Source organism: Myotis daubentonii, chromosome 1, assembly GCF_963259705.1.
Source record: "Myotis daubentonii chromosome 1, mMyoDau2.1, whole genome shotgun sequence".
NCBI classification, from domain to species: domain Eukaryota; kingdom Metazoa; phylum Chordata; class Mammalia; order Chiroptera; family Vespertilionidae; genus Myotis; species Myotis daubentonii.
The window spans coordinates 129,720,273-129,742,179 of record NC_081840.1 but is presented as its reverse complement, the minus strand read 5'-3'; the positions used below and the strand labels follow the sequence as shown (position 1 = coordinate 129,742,179).

The window sequence follows — 21,907 nt, the reverse complement described above, 5'->3', positions numbered from 1 at the left end:
AATCCCAAAAAATTAAATTTAAAAAATGGGCAAAGGACCTGAATAAACATTTTCAAGAAGACATACAAGTGGCCAGCAGGTATATGAAAAGGTGTTCAACATCACTAATCATTAGGCACATGCAAATCAAAACCTCATACCTGGTAAGATGCCTATTATTAAAAAGACTAGAGGCTTGATGCACGAAATTTGTGCAAGCGGCTCGGCCTCCACCACTGCGGCATCAACCTCTGCCTTGGCTCCTGCCTGCTGCAGTGGCCGCTTCTGCCTTTGCCCGTGCCGGACCCCACTGCTGCAGCTAAGTCCGGAAGGACGTCCGGTCTAATTATTATATTACACTTTTATTATTATAGATTACTAGAGGCCTGGTACACAAAAACCTGTGCACTTGGTTGGGGTTCCTCTGCCCGGCCTATGCCCTCTTGCAGTCTGGGACCCCTCGGAGGATGTCCATCTGCTGGCTTAGGCCTGCTTCCTGGGGGGATTGGGTCCAAGCTGGCAGTCAGAAATCCCTCTGGCAGCCTGGAAGCCCTCGGGGGATGTCCACTTGCCAGCGGGGAGCAGGCCTAAGCTGCAGTCATACATCCTTAGCACTGCTGAGGAGATGGGAGAGGCTCCCACCACCACTGCTGTACTGGCAGCCATCAGCCTGGCTTGTGGCTGAGCAGAGCTCCCCCTGTGGGAGCGCACTGACCACCAGGGGAGGGCTCCTGCATTGAGTGTCTGCCCCCTGGTGGTCAGTGTGTGTCATAGTGACCAGTCATTCCCAGTCATTCTGCTGTTAGGGTCAGTTTGCCTGTTACCCTTTTATTATATAGCATAGAGGCTTGGTGCATAGGTGGGGGCAGGCTGGTTTTCCCTGAAGAGTGTCCCGGATCTGGGTGGGGGTTCCTGCTGTGGTGCCTGGCCAGCCTGGGTGAGGGCCTGATGGGTGTTTGCAGGCTGGTCACACCCTTCAGGGTGGGGGTCCCCACTGGGGTGCCTGGCCAGCCTGAGTGAGGGGCTGATGGCTGTTTGCAGGCTGGTCAAGCCCCCCCAAGTTGGGACCCACACCCCCTTTAGGTTGGGGGGGGATCCCCACTTGGTTGCCTGGACAGTCTGGGTAAGGGGCTGAGGGCCGTTTTCAGGCTGGCCCATCTCCCCTGCAACGGATTCTCCCAGCCTCTCTTTTTTTTCTCTTTTCTTTTTTTATTCTGAGATTTATTTTCCTTCTATAATTCAAACTTTGTAGCGGGAAGCTTGGCTTCCTGCTCGCTCCAGCTCTGTGGCCACGGCCTGCTGAAAACAGGTATCTGAGGTTTATTTATCTTCTATAATTGAAACTTTGTTACCTTCAGTGGAGCTCAGAGCCAGCAGCGGCAGGCGGGAAGCCTGCCTTCCTCCATCACTGGAGCAACCAAGCCTCCAGCTTGCTCCAGCTCTGTGGCTGCCAGCCGCCATCTTGGTTGGGTTAATTTGCATATAGTTGCTCTGATTGGCTGGTGGGCATGGCTTAAGTCATAGCAAAGGCATGGTCGATTTGCATGTTTGTCTTTTCTTAGATTAGACTAGGGTCTCAGGGCACAAATTCATGCACCTTAAAAGGAATTGTGGGCCATGAGGCTGCGGTAGGCATGGGTGTGTCTCAGTCCATCTTCCACGCCCCTGCCTGGCCCCTCCTGCCGCAGCCTCCAGTTCCTTGTCTGCTGGCAGCCCCGCTCCCACTGCCAACGTTCCCACACGCTGACGGCGCCGGCCCCGCTTGCACCCAATGATGGCGCAGAGCAATTGGGGCCGGCACCAACAGTGGGTGCGAGCAGGGCCGGCACTGTCAGCGGGTGCAAGCAGTGGCTGCTGCCCCAATCACCCGTCAGAAGCTCGGGAAGGTGCAAAGCCCTGAGGGGCAATTGGTGCCGTCAGCCGCCACTCGCACCCGCTAATGGCACCGAGCGATCGGGACCAGCATCGGGTGTTGACAGCAGGTGTGAGCGGTGGCTCCAGTGCTGACTGCAAGTGCAAGTGGGGCCATTGCCAGCAGCAGGTGTGAGAGGTGGCTGCTGGCCCCAATTGCCCCTCAGGAGCATGGGGAAGTGGACAAGCCCTGAGGGGAAGTCGGGGCCGGCAGCAGATAAAAGCATCAGGCAAGACCACAGCGTGCTAAAGCAAAGAATTTTCAGTAACCACCAGAGGCTCGCCCCGATGACAGCGACTGGCCCCCCACCTTGGTCTGGCGCCCCCGCTCACCTGCTCTATCATCCTGCTGCATCTAACATCCACCATGTTCCACTCTCTGCCACCTGCTGCCAACACCTGCCATGTTCTGCACGCGCCCCCTGGTGGTCAGCTCATGTCATAGTGACCAGTTCGGTTGGTCCGCTGTTCAGTCTATTTGCATATTAGCTTTTTATTATGTAGGATACTAAAGATTGATATTTATTTTGGTTTTGATTGCTCTGTCACCCATCATCATTTTGAATTTTAATAGTTGTTATGACTTCCACTAAGTGTAGGTATAATGTGCATAAAACTATTTTTAATACCTTTGTCTTTTACATAATCCAAATCATTGCTTATCAGTGATTGCACTTTTACCCCAAAAGTCCAAAGACAGGATGGTGCCTTATCATTTTACATTGCATATTACTAACAATAGTAATAGTTACCACTAGTTAAACTATTTAAACATCTCCAAAACCTAACAGGTGAATTGGAAACATACTAAGAACTTCCAGAATTATAGTATTGTATTATTTTTACTATTGAACTGAGTATATTTGGTTAAATTCTCTCTTCGTCTGTCTATTATAGTTTAGCTTCTTCACTCTTCCTGGACTTTTCTGAAGATTCTGGCTCTGCATGTCCAATACAATAGCTGCTATCTATCTATGGCCATTTAGATATGTTAATTAGAAACAAATAATAAAAAGTTTCATTTATCAGTAATACTAGCCACTATTTCAGTGCTCAATACTGTAAACCCTCGATTTTTCAGACCTCGATTTAACGGACTTTGGATTTAATGGATAAAATTTCCGGTCCATATGTCATATGTGAAAATTAATATCCTGTGAATTTTAAAATTCTTTTAACCAAGATTTGCTTATCTATATAATAAAGAGCCAGGGTCGTAATGACTGATGGCTTGACCAGACCGTAAGTCAGTGCTGGGTTACAAGTGCTGGGTTGCCATTGCGACCCAGCACTGACTGCATAGGGTGCTGCGGATCAGGCCCGGAGAGAGGCCTGCAGAGAGAGAGGCAGGATCTGATCCATAGCCTCTGTGGCAGCTGTTGATCAGAACTTGCCTCTCTTTCTCTCCCAGCCTGACCAACAGCTGTGCCTCCATTTCTCTCCAGGCCTCCACTGGGGCTGCTGATCAGCCCTGCCTTTCTGATCAGGCCCTGTTGATAGGCCCAGAGATGCTGACTGGCATAGAAACTGACCAGTCAGAACCAAATCTGGGTGAAGTGCCAGGAGCCAATGGCTGCCTAGGAGGCAGAGCTTTTGACGCTGACTGGCATAGAAACTGACCAATCAGAACCAAATCTGGGTGAAGTGCCAGGAGCCAATGGCTGCCTAGGAAGCAGAGCTTTTGACGCTGACTGGCATAGAAACTGACCAATGAAAACCAAATCTGGGTCAACTGCGAGGAGCCAATGGCTGCCTAGGAGGCGGAGCTTTTGACGCTGACTGGCATAGAAACTGACCAATTAGAACCAGATTGGCTGGCAGAGGAGGGTAGTTGGGGGTGAGATCAGGCCGGACTATCAGGCAGGCAGGCAGGTGAGTGGTTAGGAGCCAGCAGTCCCAGATTGTGAGAGGGGCATCCAACTGGCGGTCAGACATCCCCTGAGGGGTCCCCAATTGGAGTGGGTGCAGGCAGGGCTGAGGGAACCCCCCTCTCTGCACGAATTTTGTGCACCGGGCCTCTAGTAATTGAATAAACAGGTTATCCTTTTTTGTTATTGACTCATAGTTATTTTTCCCAAATTTTCGCAATTAGGCCATATGTTGGGAAAAAACACTAGTAATTTCGCGGACATACGTAAATATTACATATCTACAACTCTTACATATTTAAATACAGGAGTCACTGCTCATAAACAGGGTTCATCGAATGATTAGCACATGATCACAAGCATCGCCCACTTGGTAATTGGTTCTGTTGTCACTGGCGTGACTTTCTGCAGCAGTCTTAACATGTTTGGACTGATGTTTAGACATTCGCTAAGCCATCCCCAGCTGTGTGCATTTGTTTACTCGTGGTGACTGGTGAATGTACGCATTTACTAGATTCTGTTCAGTATAAATTTAAAATGAATGTAATATATATAGAAAGCTTTTCTGTGAAATTAAAGTATTCATACATACTTAATTTTAACTACACAAACATGTCTACATAAGTAAAAATAGGTAAACTAACTAATATGTCAATTTTTCGACATACACATTCAGAAAACCCACTTTATTATATAACGGACTTTGGGCTTTAACAAAGACTCTCTCACCTGAATTAGTTTGTTGTATTGAGGTTTTACTGTACTCACATGTGGCTAGTGTTCACAGAAAATTCTATTAGACAGCACTACACTAGATCTTTTAAGTGAGATTTCAAGCTACAGCCCAAAAAATAGAAAGGTGGGTAAGAGTGTCTATATTTTTTCTATTTCCAGAATTCCTAACTTCGTGCTAAGTACTTAGTATATAAGTATATATTGGCTTATTAATATCAGTTATTAAGAATGAAATAGATGCCCTAACCGGTTTGGCTCAGTGGATTGAGCATCAGCCTGCGGACTCAAGGGTCCCAGGTTCGATTCCAGTCAAGGGCATGTACCTTGGTTGCACGCACATCCCCAGTAGGGAGTGTGCAGAAGGCAGCTGATCGATGTTTCTAACTCTCTATTCCTCTCCCTTCCTCGCTGTAAAAAATCAATAAATATATTTTTTTTAAAAAGAGTGAAATAGAATTTATAATTTTTTGTTAAGGAAATTTTGCCTTATCACTAAAATCGCAACCATAAGGAATATTTTAATATCTAGAAATAGCACAAATAAATTTAAAAATCAGTCGTCTGCATGTAAGAAGTTCAGTATAAAATTAGGGAGTATATTTTTCCTGAATGTAGATTGTTTTTAAAATTCTATGCTAGTGCCCGGCTGGTGTGTCTCAGTGTTTGAGCATTGACCTATTAACCAGGTGGTCACAGTTAGATTCCCATCAGGGCATATACCCTAATTCTATGCTAGCATTCATGTTTCCCAGATGGTGCCAAAGAGCTAAATTTAGGTACAATATAATCTGAGATTATAAAGAAAAATAGTGCGAAATAATTTTTAAAACTTTAACTCAAAAAAAATAAACACTTCCAAATGATGGTTTGATTTGGATCAATAGATTTACTGTTGGATCGCTTCTCGGCCTTTTGGCTAAGATCAAGTGTAGATTTACTGTTGGAACTGTCATACATTTCATTTTCAGGTTATGGACAACGTGTAAATAGGGCATTGGGTAAGAATCTCCAACCTGAATTTGATCTTAGCATGTCTATACATTGGTAGATGAATAATTTAGACACCCCCCCCCCCCAATGGTATTGCATTGCTAGGTGCTAAGTAATCCTGTTCTGATCATAAACCTATTCTTAAGAGGACTCACATTAGGTTTTGGCATTACTCTTCAAAAGAAAAAGATGTCCTGTACACAGGCAATAAATAGGGTAGTTTAGACCTGGGTGGGTGGGTAGAGGCTGAGAGAAGGGGGGGAAGGGGGAGGGAGGGAAATAATCTATAATACTATGAACACTAAAAAATATATTTAAAAACAAAAACAAAAACAAATGACATTCTAGTCAAAGCCTTGGTAAAAAAAAAAACAAAAAAAAAACAGTTTAACAGATTTTTATAAATTTATGCAATTAATCACATTTCCATGAAAATAAATTTTTTTTAAAAGGTAAAAGATGTCTTGTTTAATTGTATAAGCCTTTTTTCTTTCTCTTCTTTGTGTGTACAGAGCAAGATTTGAACTTCTCTGTTCTCCACTTTTTAATAAATGTATAGAAGCAATCAGAGCACTCTTACAACAAAGTGGATTTGCAGCAGATGATATCAACAAGGTAATACTTTTATATTTTTCTTATTCATTTTAGGAGTAATTTTAGACTTGGGATTTAGGAAATAGTCCCTTGGCACTGAAAGAATATTTTTATGAATTTAAATATTTTCTCAGCTTGTATTAATGAGTAAGGAAAATTAACTACATTTTGATTGATGACTCTAGCGATATGTATCAGTTTCCTAGCAAAAGAGAATAATTTCTTCCCAGTATATTTTTTAATACGTAAGCAGTGATTGACAGGTATTCGAATGTTTGCTCTCTGTCAAGCACTATTTCTAAGTGTTTTACATGCATTAAATTTAAAAAATCAATAAAAATATATTTTAAAAATAAGTAAAATGTATGTAAGTTTTTTATTTTCATTATTAAAATAGTAAGCATTCATATAAGAAAACTCAGAAAATGCTAAAAGGCAAGCAGTGTTATATTTTAGAATATTTCTAATTTAATTTGTATGTACAATTCTGAATTTTATTTTCTGCATTTAATATTATACTGATTTTTCTTCATATTTTTGCATAGTCTTAAAATCAATTTTAAATAGATTATTAATATCCTAGGAAAGAAAAGGCACAATAGATGATTTTGTTTTTCTATTGTTGGCACCTAAATTGGGTTTCCCCTTCCTTCAGAACAAGGATGTCCACTTTTGAACCTTGGCTTTTACCATATTTGGATTATTCCTTAGAATAGATTCCCATATAAAATTTTTAGGTCAAAGAGTTCAAATAGCTTAAGACTATTTTGACCTTCATTTACTTTCCAGAAATATTCAATTAATTAACTAACACTCCTATAAACAATACCTAAGAATATACATTAGACCTTGCTAGCTCTGAGTTTTGGCATTTAAAGAAAATTTCCTATTATTTGAATAGTTGAAAAAAAGATATATTTTTACCTGATAGTTTGATTATTAAAGGATTAATTTTATTTAATTTTGCATTTTCTTGTGTGTAAATATAAGTTTCATCTTCTTTGCCTGCTTTCTATAATCAGAATATTAACTATCATTTGCTGCAGTCTTCTTTTGAGGCATGTAGTTTACTGTTTAATTTTGGTTCCATTAGGGAGAACGTTATTTGACATATAGGAGTTTCATTTATTTATCTATTTAAATCTATTGGTCTATTACTGTGATTTCCTCAGCTGCTTCTAAGTTTATAAATTCCATCTTTGTTTAGATATATGACAAATATTTAATACTAGTAGCCCTGCACACAAATCTGTGCACCAGTAGGTCGCTGCCGCCCTCCTGTAGCTTCCCCCTTACTCCTCCCCCTGCCCATAGCTTGCTGCCCTGCCCCCTCCTATAGCTCTCCGCAGCCCGGTTGCACCTTGCTGGCCCACACTTCTACTGATCCATGATCTGGTTGTGATGTGCTTGGTCGTTACGCCTCAGGGCATAACAGCTAATTAGCATATTCCTCTCATTATGTAGGATTATTTTCTTTTAATTTGTCTATAGTTTGAAAATTTTTCTATTTTAACTATTTTAGTGTATGCTATATGATGAAAGTCATTTTTTAAATTTTCTTTGCAATTCAGTATTTTTTTGAACATTTATAATATGTCAGGTATTAAGATAGGTTCTTGGAGGGTAGGGGCTGGATTATAAAGAATAAGACCTGAATATATAATAGTAACAAGGTGGTGGTGGGACATGAATGGGCTTGGAGACAGATTCACCTGAATCAAAAGCTGACAGTGTTAATAGTTCCAGAGTGGGCAAGTCACATATTTCGTGAGTCTTATTTGTCTCTTTTAATTAGAAGGGTGATAACACTTACAGGTAATTATTATAAGTATAATTTATTCTATAGCATTGTTATGAGGACTAAATGAAATATTGTGTGTGGTATGTTATAGGTGATCAATTAATGTAAGTTATCTTCCTTCATTAACTGGTCATAGAGCCCTGACATTTAGCTATCACAAATGATACAATTTTCAGTTGCTTGAATAGAAGTCAAATACATTATTAGAAATCAAAATGTTATTAAAGATATACTTTCCAGGTATTTCTAAAATATAGGCCTTTGAGAACTTAAAAATATAGAGTTGTCTCTTTAGAGTAGTGACAGTAGCAAATGAGCCCCAAATCTCAGTGGTTTTCTACATTAAACACTTTTTCTCACTTATGTTTCCTGTGGGCAGCTGAAGGTGGCTGTAGGTCTCATTCTATGACCCAGGCTAAAAGAGTAGCTAATTGGGACATGCAGTTCCCATGGTGAGGCTTTGAAGAGGAAGAGAGTTTACAGAACATGCAGAGATTTTAGCTCTGGTGTACTTGAATGTAGTCACATTCACTTGTCCAAAGCTAGACAAGAGGGCAGGCTTGACAGTAGGGTTGGGAAACCTACTCCACTACTGAGGTTTACAGTGTTGGGGCAATGGCAATGGCAATGGGTGGGGATGTCTAATCCTTTTACAGAGAATGAGAAGGGAATGATTGAACTTGATGTGCATTAAAATATTTTATTCTCACAATAGAACCAAGAGATAAGCACTATTATCTGCATTTTCAGATGAGGAAACTTAAGAGGTTTCCAAAGAGGTTAACTACTTTGTTTCAAATCCTAATGCTGGTACATAAGTGATGGTGCTAAGGTTGAAACAAGGGCAGTGTGCCTCCATAACCCATGTTCTTTCTCTACTCTTACATCCATTGCCTTTCTCATTTTAGTATCCGGGGGTCTAATCTTAGGAGTATTTCGTTTTTCCAGAAGGAATTTCTGATCTCTTGTTTGAAAGAACATATCTGGTGTCTGGTCTTCTGAGAGCAGGGAACTTCAGGGTCCTTCCTCTTTAATATGCAGACTTTCCTTTATTCCTCTTGTTTTTAGCACCATGCCCTCTTTGTAACCAAGTCCCATAATTCTGTTGTGCAAACCTCCATCTCTGAGTGGAAGAATGTGCTGATGGCCACCTGTCTGAGTTAGGGGAAGGGGTCTTGGGGGCTTAATAACTCTATACCAGGCTTTCCTGCTTTCACTTCCATGCTTCACCCTTGCTTTTTATATGATTGGTGCTTCCAAGCCCCCAACCATTCTGGGATTCTATGAGACAAACCACTTTGCTTTCTCTTTGGTTATCTCAAACTTCATCTGCCTTAAAACAATTGCCTCTTTGCTTTCCAGCTTCCAAAATGTGTTAAAAATTTTAAACCCACAATCTCTCTTCCATTTATATCTTCTTAAATCCATTTACTGTCTTATGGAAGGACACATAGATAAATTGATATAATCAATCCCTCTATTTTAACCAAGCTCCCAGGTTCCACAACTGCAATTTTAATAATGCATCTCATTGCATTAATATACCATCTACACTAATAAAAGAGAAAAATGGTAATTGGCGTACGACGCTACCCTTTTCATTGGCTAATCAGGGCTATATGCAAATTAACTGCCAACTAAGATTGGCAGTTAACTGCCAACAAGATGGCGGTTAATTTGCATATGTAGGCACAATGCAGGGAGGCGAAAGGGAAAGCAGGAAGAAGCCCCCTGCCACTGACAGTGATCGGAAACCCAGGGGGGAGCTAAGAGCTGGGGGGCAGGGCAAAGGCGGCCCTGGGGCCGCCTTTGCCCTGCCCCCCAGCCATGATCGGAGAATCAGGTGCCTTTTCCGCCCTGGCCAATGATAGCAGGACCAGCCATGATCGGAGAATCAGGTGCCTTTTCCGCCCTGGCCAATGATAGCAGGAAGTAGGGGTGGAGTCAGCGATGGGAGCTGGGCACGGTCGAAGCTGGCAGTCCCAGGAGCTAGGGGTCCCTTGCCTGGGCCTAAAGCGAAGCCCACAATCACGGGGCCGCTGCAGCTGCGGGTCCCCGCTGCCCGGGCCGGACGCCTCAGCCAGAGGCGTCCTGCAGGGGCAGGGGCGGAGCCCGCGCGATCGCGGCGCCCCCCGCTGCCACTGCAGGTCCCCGCTGCCCGGGCTGGACGCCTAGGCCAGAGGCGTTAGGCCTGGGCAGGGGCGGAGCCTGCAACCGCAGGGAGCTGGGGGTCCCCTGCCCAGGCCTGACACCTCTGCCGGAGGCCTCAGGCCTGGTCAAGGGGCCGATCCGGTGATTGGTGATCGGAGGGTGATGAGGGTCAACTCCTCTGGCCGAGGCATCATGCCTGGGCTGGGGGCGGAGCCGGGGATTGGGGGGATATGATGGTCCCTTTGCCCAGGCCTGAAGCCTGGGTCAGAGGCGTCAGGCTTGGGCGGGGGGTGGAGCAAGCGATCAGAGGGAGATGGGGGTCCCCTGCCCAGGCATGATTCCTGGGCCAGAGGCCTCAGGCCTGGGCGGGGTTCAGAGCCAGTGATCGGGGGGAGATGGGGGTCCCAAGTCCAAGCCTGACACCTCTGGCGGAGGCGTCAGGCCTGGGGAAGGGGCCGATCAGGCGATCGGAGGGTGATGGGGGTCTATGCCTCTGGCCGAGGCATCAGGCCTGGGCAAGGAGCAGAGCCAGCAATCGGAGGGGTCTGGGGGTCCCCTGCCCAGGCCTGACACCTGGGCCAGAGGCATCAGGCCTGGGCTGGGGGCAGAACCAGTGATAGGGGGAAATGAGGGTCCCCTGCCCAGGCCTGACGCCTCTGTTAGAGGCGTCAGGCCTGGGCAAGGGGCCGATCCTGCGATTGGAGGGTGATGGGGCTCAACGCCTGAGGGCTCCCAGTATGTGAGAGGGTGCAGGCTGGGCTGAGAGACACTCCCCCCCCACCCCCCACCCCCACACCCAGTGCACGAATTTCGTGCACCGGGCCCCTAGTCTATATATATAAAAGCCTAAGTGCCCATCTGACCATCCAACCAGTAGCTATGACACGCACTATCCATTTAAAAATAAACGGCTCCATGGACCTGGTGCCAACAAACCAACACTCGGCTTCCCCCAAAGTGGGACACAGGCCCTGCCACCACCCCAGAGCAACACCCCACGAAATCTCAGCAAACGCTGCCAAGACCCCATGGCACAAAATGCGGCCCACAGCCCAGCCTGGAAACAGTCGCTGTGGGTGCCAGGTAATGACGTCACGTAGCAATGCCTGGCTTCCTCTCCCTAGTGACTAGCCTCCTTGTAGTTTCTTCAGCCCAGGAACACGACTTGATTTACAGCCAGGTGCAAAATTTTACACTTTAACCAAATGTTTGTGAAGCATTTTTCCATGCCTCATCTCATTTGATCCTCACAGAAGTCCTGGAGTAGATAGATAGGAGACTTGGTAGAATCCTATTTTCTGTTCATTAACCAGAAAACAGAGATTTAGAAAGTTTAGAAACTTGACCCGGCTGAAAAGAAGTAAGAAATGGTAGAACTTGAAACTGACTTCAGGTTTTCTCACTGCACAGAATATAGTTAAATACTGCTGCAGTTAAATATTTTACCCTTTGTTCTCCCTGCGTGGTCTACAACAATAATCTGCTTCATGTTGATATTTACTGCTGTGTTGCTGACAGTTACCTGAAAGAGAAGTTGGGGTGCTTCACTGGGCTGGAAAAAGTTTAGCTAAATCAGAAAGCAGGCCTAATTAAGCAAGTTTATTCTGTATATATAAAAGGCTAAGTTGACTCGCGCATGCACCATACATATAAAGCTCTTGCTGGTGCCAATCACACACATGTGTTTCAATCTGTCATTGTCGATTGTGAATTTGGTTGACACTTCTATTATAGAGAAAGGGCAAATAGCAATGTTAAAATATTTCTTCTAATTAATTTCCTTTCAATGTGCATGAATCCGTGCACCGGGTCACTAGTAATTTATAAAACTAATCCTTAATGTTGGTTATGTAGGTTATTTTGGTTTTATAAACAGCAATTTTTATGGTTTTGTGAACATTCTTGATTTCCTGAGAATTAAATTTGGAATTTAATTCCCAACTTTTAAGACTTAGTATTTATTACCAAATTTGCTCACCAAAAAACAGCCTACTTTCTGAGTTGGGTGTAAACCTTCATTATTAACATTGCAATTTTTAAAAATTCTCTTTATTCATACTTTTTTTCATAGTGCTTTAGAATTATTTTTCATGTTCTAACAAAAAAATATCTAGGAATGAGTAAATCAATCCTGTATAGAGACAAAAGTATTGGGAGTGTTTATAAGGAATATAATGTTGTCAGAAAGATAGCATTTGAATCATCATATCTGATGCACTGATGCTGGGTTATTCTTACAGATGATGTGAAAAAAAGTCAGTTTCTTTCCACACATAGAAAAATACACTATATCTTAAACAGTGCACCACAATTAAGCTGTCCAGAAGCCATGTGGTACAGCTGATTCACTATACCATTCCATTCTTTTTTATTATTATTAATTAAATCTTTATTGTTCAGGTTATTACATTTGTTCCTCTTTTTTTCCCCCATAACTCCCCTCCACCCAGTTCCCACCCCACCGTCCTCCCTCACTCCCCATCCACTGTCCTCATCCGTAGGTGCATGATTTTTGTCCAGTCTCTTCCCGCATCCCCCTCACCCATTTCCCCCACAAGAATAGCCAGCCCACTCCCTTTCTATGCCCCTGATTCTATTATAATCACCAGTTTATTCTGTTCATCAGATTATTCACTTGATTTTCAGATTCACTTATTGATAGGTATTTGTTGTTCATAATTTATATCTTTACCTTTTTCTTCTTCCTCCTCTTCTTAAAGGATACCTTTCAGCATTTCATATAATACTGGTTTGGTGGTGATGAACCCCTTTAGCTTTTTCTTATCTGTGAAGCTCTTTATCTGACCTTCAATTCTTAATGATAGCTTTGCTGGATAAAGTAATCTTGGTTGTAGGTTCTTGGTATTCATCACTTTGAATATTTCTTGCCACTCCCTTCTGGCCTGCAAAGTTTCTGTTGAGAAATCAGCTGACATTCGTATGGGTACACCCTTGTAGGTAACTGAGTTTCTTTCTCTTGCTGCTTTTAAAGATTCTCTCTTTGTCTTTTGCTCTTGGCATTTTAATTATGATGTGTCTTGGTGTGGTCCTCTTTGGATTCCTTTTGTTTGGGGTTCTCTGCGCTTCCTGGACTTGTGAGTCTATTTCTTTCACCAGGTAGGGGAAGTTTTCTGTTATTATTTCTTCAAATAGGTTTTCAATATCTTGCTCTCTCTCTTCTTCTGGCACCCCTATAATTCAGATGTTGGTACGCTTGAAGCTGTCCTAGAGGCTCCTTACACTATCTTTGTATTTTTGGATTCTTTTTTCATTTTGCTTTTCTGGTTGGGTGTCTTTTGCTTCTTTGTATTTCAAATCATTGACTTGATTCTTGCAATCCTCTAGTCTGCTGTTGGGAGTCTGTATAATATTCTTTATTTCAGTCAATGTATGCTTAATTTCTATTTGGTCCTTTATCACAACCTCGAGGGTCTCATTAGATTTCTTGTAGATCTCATTAAGTTTATTGGCAGTTTCTAGAAAATTCTTGAAAAACCTTAAAAGTGTGGTTTTGAACTCTATATCCAGTAGTTTGCTTTCCTCCATTTCTGTCATTTGTGTCCTTTTTCTTTGTCTCCACATTTTTTATGCTTCCCTGTGTTGATAAAGTGGTTTTCTGTGCTGAGTGTCCTCTAGGGCCCAGTGGTTCAGCCTCCCCAATTACCTGAGGAGGACACTCTTGGTGCACCCCCTTGTGGGCTTTGTGCACAGTCTTGTTGTAGTTAAGCCTTGATTGTTGTAGTTATCACTGGGAGGAATTGACCTCCAGGCCAATTGTCTATGAGAATCAGATGTGTCTGCAGTGGGAGAACTTCTGTGCTGGAGACACCCCTCTGGGGCTAGACTTGCTTCAATGGGGCTTTGGTGCTCACTGAGTCTGCCCCTTGAGTGTGTCCTTTATGGTTCCATGGAGCTGCAAACTGGATGGTCCCACTGTGACCTCTGGGTTTCCTGGCTCCTGGATCTCTAGGGAGGTTCTAATCTAGCCTTCGCCTGAGGCTATCCAGCAAAAGCCTCCCTGCAGGACTTGGGCTGCTCTCAGTCCAGCCCTCAGAGGCTCTGCTTCTCAGTGTCCCGGTAATCACTGCAAGCCCCTCGGAGAGAAAGCTGCCCTTGAGTTCCAACCAATGCCAGACAGTCCCACTTCTCCCATATGAGTCTGGCTCCCTAGAGACTCGCCCGCATCTGGAGCTCAGAGCCTGAGACTCCCTCCTGATTGAAAACGTGAACCGCACCCTCATCCGCCAGCCCTCTCTGCATGCACCTCCGCACCTTAGTATTTCACTTCCGCAGTGTGCTTCCTCTGAGTCTCGGTATGCTTTTCTCTTTCCTTCTAGTTTAGAATTTCCATTCAGCCAGCCTTCCTGTGGTTCTGGATGATGTCCGTTCTGTCTTTTAATTGTATTTTTGAAGTGGTGGTTCGAGGCAGCAAACTCAGGTGTTTAACTATGCCACCATCTTGGTTTCTCTCCCCATTCCATTCTTCAAAAAATAAATATGTTCTCTACTATTTTTCTGGAAACATACATTCCTCTTGGTCTTTCATTCTTCTATAAGATTGAGAGATGGGTTAAGAGAGTTTTAAAAGTTTCACATTGAACGTACTGTAAGAATCATAGCAAGAGCATAAGCATGATTATAAATGGCAAATGCCCACTAGCTGGTGTGAAGGCCACAGCAGGTCATGGTGAGCCTGCTATCTACAGACAGGAGCTGTCCTAGTCCAAATTGGGCAGCTGCTGCCCACCTGCTGATTACTACCTTTCAGGGATGCAGGCCAGTGCTTTTGGGGCCTTTGACTTTTTAAGAGACTTTCAAAATAGGGGCTCTTAATAAAATTTGTTAACATTTAAATGTTAGTAACTAACACAGAACTTTTAAAAACATTGTGTGGAGAGAGAAAACATATCTTGCTTGATATAATTTATAAGTTGCTACTTTGCAACCTCTGGTCCAGAGGGTTTTGTTTTTTGGTGTTTGTTTTTAGTTTTGTTCCTAGGCTACAGGTGCTTATAAAATGAATTGAATACCTTTTCATCTTTTTAAGTATTCCAGATTAGTACATAATGCATGGATATTCTCTGTTCCTCAAGAATTTTAAAGAATTCACCTATAAACAGATTTTGTGTGCAACTAATTTCTGAAATATTTTTATAATTTTCATAAGTTCTCTTTATTGCTTCAAATTGAATTGGAGTACTTTATAGACCTATGTCATAATGGTTTCTTCAATTTTTAACATACAACTTTGCATAATGTTCTTATAGTTTTTTGCCCTAGCCGGTTTGGCTCAGTAGATAGAGCATTGGCTTGTGGACTCAAGGATCCCAGGTTTGATTCCTGCCAAGGACACATATCTGTGTTGTGGGCTCAATCCCCAGTGTGGGACGTGCAGGAGGCAGCTGATCAATGATTCTCTCTCATCATTTATGTTTCTCTCTCTCTCTCTCTCCCTCCCTCCCCCTCCCTCCCTCCCTCCCTCCCTCCCTCCCTCCTTCTCTCCCTTCCTCTCTGAAATCAATAAAAATATATTTTAAAATATATATTCTTGCCGAAACCGGTTTGGCTCAGTGGATAGAGCGTCGGCCTGTGGACTGAAGGGTCCCAGGTTTGATTCCGGTCAAGGGCATGTACCTGGGTTGTGGGCACATCCCCAATAGGAGTTGTGCAGGAGGCAGCTGATCGATGTTTCTCTCTCATCGATGTTTCTAACTCTCTCTATCTCTCTCCCTTCCTCTCTGTAAAAAATCAATAAAATATATTTTAAAAAATATATATATATATATATTCTTATAATTTGGGATTTTATGTATCTTTTAATGCTAAAATGTAAAAGTGTAAAGAAGTTATTTAAATTAAAATGGACCAATTTCTTTCTCTCCTCCTCTCCCTCTTTTTTCCTTCCCTTCATCTTTCTTCTTTTTTGAGTTTTTCTGTTTTTTCCTTCCCTAGGATTAATGAATAATTGTTTTATTATTTGCTCTAATTTCTGCCACTACCACCCCCAGAAAACTTCCTTAGATTTTGTTTTTCAAGTTTGTTCTTCTCTTTTCTAATTGGTCATGTTCTGCTTTTATTTTTATTTTTTTCATCCTTTCCAGGACACTTTCATTATTTTTCTAAATTCTTACATTGAATGCTAACTCCTTTATTTTATTTTATTTCTTCCCTAATAAAAAAATTAACTACAATTTTACTTACTAATAGCTTAATTTTATTCCACGAGCTTTAATAGATCTCATTTTCTTTATTTTCAGAAAAAGCTGTAATATTTTTTATTTCCCTTTTATTTGTTTAGATTTCATGTGTTTAAATACCCAAGTAGTTCAGGTAGTTGGATATTTTTTAATAGTATTTTATTTTATTAAAAAAGTTTAAAAAATATATTTCATACTACAGACTAGATGCTACCAGAATTTATTTAAAACTTGCTGGTTATTATTAGCATTAATAGTAACACACTATTCATACTTTTTTACCCTTTTAATTGAAAATACTAAAAGCTAAGATTTTGCAGGGTTATTTATTTTTTTGCACAGTTCCACTTGTTGCTTATTAATAAAGCTTTTTGATGTCAAGTATGAGAATTTTGAAAAGATATTCTACATTTTTATACTTATAGTATTTATGTCAGATCACAAGATTTTATAGAAGACTTCTTTTACTAAACTCCAAAACAGACCTTTTGGAAAACTTTGCCAAGACAAACATGCTTTTCTTTCTTTCTTTGAATTTCTTAGCTGATGTTCCTCATATCCTGACCTGAGGTTAATATGATACCCCTTGTCATTTCACACCTATGTTAGAGGCCTAGTTTTCATCAGTTGATCCTCTTCCCCTTCATACTGAGTTTTGAGAACATTCATAAAAAGACTGTGAAATAGAAGTGATTATTGATGATTTTCCTTCTTGGGCTACCTACTTATTTGATATTCAGAATACCTATGGAGTTATAATTGTCAAATATGTGACTTAATGAGGAAATTAAAGTATTTTTAAAGGAGCAGTTTTATTTTATTCAACTTAATTGAGGGATAATTGACAAATAAACTTATAAGATATTCAAAGTATTCATGAGATTTGACATACATATACATTGTGAAAGGATTCCCACCATTGAGTTAGTTAACACATCCTATATAATTAAGAGCTAATATGCTAATTAGACCAAAGAGCAGAACCACCATCCGGGCTACCTTCAAGACGACCTTCCAAACGAAGCCCTGGCTGCGAGGGCCAAGGCAGCAGCCAGGGCAGCTGTGAGGGCCTACCCTTGCATGAATTTCATGCTGAGGCCTCTAGTCTATCTATATTTATCTTTGGGAGGGATGAAAAGACTTCAGTTCCATTCTCTTAGCAAATCTCAATTATATAGTACAGTTTTGCCAACTATAGTCACCATGTTACACTTAGATCCTCAGACTTTATTTATTTTATAACTGAAAGTTTGAACACTTTTACTAACCTCTTCCTATACCTCCACTCCACAGCCCCAATCACTGTTATACTATCTGTATAACATGCCTATAAGTTTGACTTTTTATAAAATTCCACATATAAGTGATACCATGCAGTATTTGTCTTTCTCTGTCTGACTTATCTCACATAATACTGCATTGTGTATATAAATATGTATATATATATACACATATACATTGATGTGAGAAAGACATATCCATTGGTTGCCTCCCACATGCACCCCAACCAGGGCTGGGGATCGAGCCTGCAACCGAGGTACGTGCCCTTGACTAGAATAAAACACATGACCCTTCAGTCTGCACACCAACACTCCATCCACTGAGCCAAACTAGCTAGTGCTCATTAGCTCATCTTTTTTTTTTTTTTAATATTTTTTTATTTATTTCAGGGAGGGAGAGAGAGATAGAAACATCAGTGATGAGAGAGAATCATTGATTGGCTGCCTCTTGCAAGTCCTGCACTGGGGATTGAGCCCGCAGCCTGGACATATCCCTGACCAGGGAAACAAACTGATCTCCATAGGTCACCACTCAACTACTGAGCCATGCCAGCTGAGCTCTCCTCTATAATCTACACTAATAAAAGACAAACATGCAAATTGACCATACTTCACTGTGCCTTAAGCCATGCCCACCAGCCAATCAGAGCAACTATATGCAAATTAACCCAACCAAGATGGCGGTCGGCAGCCACAGAGCTGGAGCAAGCAGGAGGCTTGGTTGTCCCAATGATGGAGGAAGCCAAGCATCCTGCTTGCCATGGCGGGCTCTGAGCTCCATTCAAAGCAACAAAGTTTCAATTATAGAAGGCAAACCCCAGATACCTGCTTTCAGCAGGCTGTGGCCACGGAGCTGGAACGAGCAGGAGGCTTCCCTCCCTCCTGCTCTGGCTGGCTCTGAGCTCCTCAAGGCTACAAAGTTTCAATTATAGAAGGTAAATAAATCCCAGAATAATAAAAAAAAGAAAAAAAGGAGAGGCTGGGAGCTTCCATCGCCAGGGGGCTTGGCCAGCCTGAAAACAGCCCTCATCCGCTCACCCAGACTGGCCAGGCAACCCAGTGGGGACCCCTCACACTAAAGGGGGTGTGGCCAGCCTGCAAACAGCCATCAGCCCCTCACCCAGGCTGGCGAAACTACCATAGGGTGAGGGTCCCCACTGGGGGGGGGGGGGCTTAACCAGCCTGAAAACATCCATCAGCCCCTCACCCAGGCTGGCCAGGCACCCCAGTGAGGATGCCACCCTGAAGGGGGTGTGGCCAGCCTGCAAACAGCCCTCAGCCCCTCACCCAGGCTGTCCAGGCACCCCAGGGGGACCCCACCTTCTCCGGGACACCCTTCAGGGCAAACCAGCCGGCCCCCACCCGTGCACCAGGCCTCTATGCTATATAATAAAAGGGTAATAGGCAAACTGACCCTAACAGCAGAATGACTGGGAATGACTGGTCACTATGACACACACTGACCACCAGGGGGCAGACGCTCAATGCATGAGCTGCCCCTTGGTGGTCAGTGCACTCCCACAGGGGGAGCTCTGCTCAGCCACAAGCCAGGCTGATGGCTGCCAGTACAGCAGTGGTGGTGGGAACCTCTCCCATCTCCTCAGCGGCGCTAAGGATGTCTGACTGCAGCTTAAGCCTGCTCCCCGCTGGCAAGTGGGCATCCCCTGAGGGCTGCTGGGCTGCCAGTGGGATTTTTGACTGCCAGCTTGGGCCCAATCCCTCAGGGAGCAGGCCTAAGCCAGCAGATGGACATCCTCCAAGGCGTCCCAGACTGCAAGAGGGCATAGGCCGGGCAGAGGGACCCCACCCAAGTGCACAGGTTTTTGTGTACCAGGCCTCTAGTAATCTATAGTAAAAGTGTAATATGATCATTAGACCGGACGTCCTTCTGGACTTAGCTGCAGCAGCGGGGTCCGGCACGGGCAAAGGCAGAAGCGGCCACTGCAGCAGGCAGGAGCCAAGGCAGAGGTTGATGCCGCAGTGGTGGAGGCCGAGCCGCTTGCACAAATTTCGTGCATCAAGCCTCTAGTCTTTTTAATAATAGGCATCTTACCAGGTATGAGGTTTTGATTTGCATGTGCCTAATGATTAGTGATGTTGAACACCTTTTCATATACCTGCTGGCCACTTGTATGTCTTCTTGAAAATGTTTATTCAGGTCCTTTGCCCATTTTTTAAATTTAATTTTTCGGGATTATGGATACTAACCATTTTTCAGATATGTGGTTTGCAAATATTTTCTCCCATTACCAGGTGGTTTTTTCATTTTGTGACGATTTCCTTTTTTCTATGAAAGCTTTTTAGTTTGATGTACTCCCATTTGTTGGTTTTTGCTTTGGGTATAAAATCCAGTTATTGCCAAGACCAATGTCAAAGAACTTACCCCTATGATTTCTTCTAGAAGTTACATGGTGTCTTACACTCAAGTCTTTAATCCATTTTTAGCTTATTTTTCATTCCCCGCACCACATTTTATGGTTTTGATGTCACAGTTTATATCTTTTTATATTGTGTACTAGAGGCCCAGTGCACAAAAATTTGTGCACTCGGGGGGGAAGGTGGGGTCCCTCAGCCCGGCCTGTGCCCTCTCGCAGTCTGGGACCCCTCGGGAGAGAACGACCTGCTGGCTTAGGCCTGATCCTGGGTGGCAGAGGGCAGGCCCAATCCCTGGGTGCAGCCCCTGCTCGGGCTCAGGGCAGGGCTGATTGGGTAGTTGGGGCGCTGCCCCTGTCATGCACAGAGCAGGGCGGATCGGGAGGTTGTGATGCCACCCTCAGTCACGCTCAGGGTAGGGCTGATTAGGGGGTTGGGGCACCGCCCCCTGTCACACTCAAGGCAGGGACCATGGGCAGGTTGCAGCGCCACCCCCTGTCACGCACAGAGCAGGGCCAATCGGGGTTGGGGCGCTGCCCCCTGTCACTCACAGAACAGGGCCCATCTGGGGGGTTGGGGCTCCGTACCCTGTCACGCACAGAGCAGGGCCGATCTGGGGGTTGGGGAGCTCTCCCCTGTCACAGAGTAGGGCCGATAGGGGAGGTGGGGCACCGCCCCCTGTCACACACACAGCAGGGCGGATCAGGGGTTTGGGGCCCCGCACCCTGTCACACTCAGGGCAGGGCCGATGGGCAGGTTATGGCTCTACCCCGTCACACACAGAGCAGGGCCCGTGGGGGCGGGGGGGGCGGAGGTTGGGGCGCCGCACCCTGTCACACACAGAGCTGCAGGGCAATTAGGGGGTAGGGGAGCTCCCCCCTATCAGGCACAGAGCAGGGCTGATCAGGGGATTGGGGCCCCTTCCCCTGTCACGAACAGAGCAGGGCGGATAGGGAGGTTGTGGCCACGCCCCCTGTCACACACAAAGCCGCAGGGCGATCAGGGGGTTTGGGCGCTGCCCCCTGTCATGCTGATCCCGGTGCTGGGAGGCATATTACCCTTTTACTATATAGGATAGAGGCCTGGTGCACGGGTGGGGGCAGCTGGTTTGCCCTGAAGGGTGTCCTGGATCAGGGTGGGGGTCCCCACTGGGGTGCCTGGCCAGCCTGGATGAGGGGATGATGCCTGTTTGCAGCTGGTCACACACCCTTCAGGGTGGGGGTCCCCACTGGGGTGCCTGGCCAGTCTGGGTGAGGGGCTGAGGGCTGTTTTCAGGCTGGCGGGTGACTGAAGCTCCCAACCGCTCCTTTTTTTCTTTTTCTTTTTTTTTATTCTGGGCCAGCTTTAGCTCTGAGGCACCAGCTCTTAGGCCTCCGCTGCTGAAAGCAGGTTTCTGGCCTTTGTTTACCTTCTGTATTTGAAACAATGTTGCGATCCTGCTGGCTGAAGCCTGGCGACTAAAGCAGGTTTCTGGGGTTTTGTTTAGCTTCTATATTTGTAACATAGTTGCTTAGAGTTGCAGCTCAGAGGCCGGCAGCGGCAGGCAGGGAACGTTGGAGTCCTCCGTCACTGAAGCAAGCAAGCCTCATGTTCCAGCTGCCTGGCTGCCGGCCGCCATCTTGGCTGGCAGTTAATTTGCATATCACCCTGATTAGCCAGTGGGAAGTGTAGCGGTCGTACGCTAATTACCATGTTTCTCTTTTACTAGCTAGGATATCCATTAACAAATTATTGTAGTTAGTTATTTTCACTGCCTTTGTCTTTTAACCTTTATACTAGAGTTGTGACTTACCCACCACCATTACAATATTAAAGTACTCTGAATTCAACTATATAATTAAATACCTTTATCAGTTAGTTTTATACTTTTCTTATGTTATTAACTAGAGGCCCAGTGCACAAAATTTGTGCACAGGTAGGGTCCCTAGGCCTGGCCGGTAATCAGGGCCTTCCTTCCAGCTGCCAGCCGAGGCCTCCCTTCCCCCAGCTGGGGCCTTCCTTCATTCCACACCGCCCCTTGGTGGTCAG

General features: G+C 44.3%; 2 protein-coding genes across 11 annotated transcripts in view; both read left to right on the top strand.

Moving 5' to 3' along the window:
- Positions 1-21,907, top strand: part of MSANTD7 (Myb/SANT DNA binding domain containing 7) — a 501,345-nt gene that overhangs the window by 26,764 nt on the left and 452,674 nt on the right. The gene's annotated exons all lie outside the window — the stretch shown is intronic.
- HSPA14 (heat shock protein family A (Hsp70) member 14) overlaps positions 1-21,907 on the top strand; it is a 58,581-nt gene that overhangs the window by 27,871 nt on the left and 8,803 nt on the right. For 4 of the 7 annotated variants that reach the window (XR_009447976.1, XM_059659886.1, XM_059659862.1 and 1 more), the window contains 2 exons: positions 1,232-1,288; positions 5,996-6,098. Coding sequence is in view for 6 of the 7 variants with exons in the window: in XM_059659886.1 (XP_059515869.1) it covers positions 1,232-1,288; positions 5,996-6,098 (160 nt within the window). In the remaining variant the exon portion in view is untranslated. The remainder of the gene's footprint in view (positions 1-1,231; positions 1,289-5,995; positions 6,099-21,907) is intronic. The other 3 variants (XM_059659877.1, XM_059659896.1, XM_059659851.1) reach the window with 1 other exon arrangement.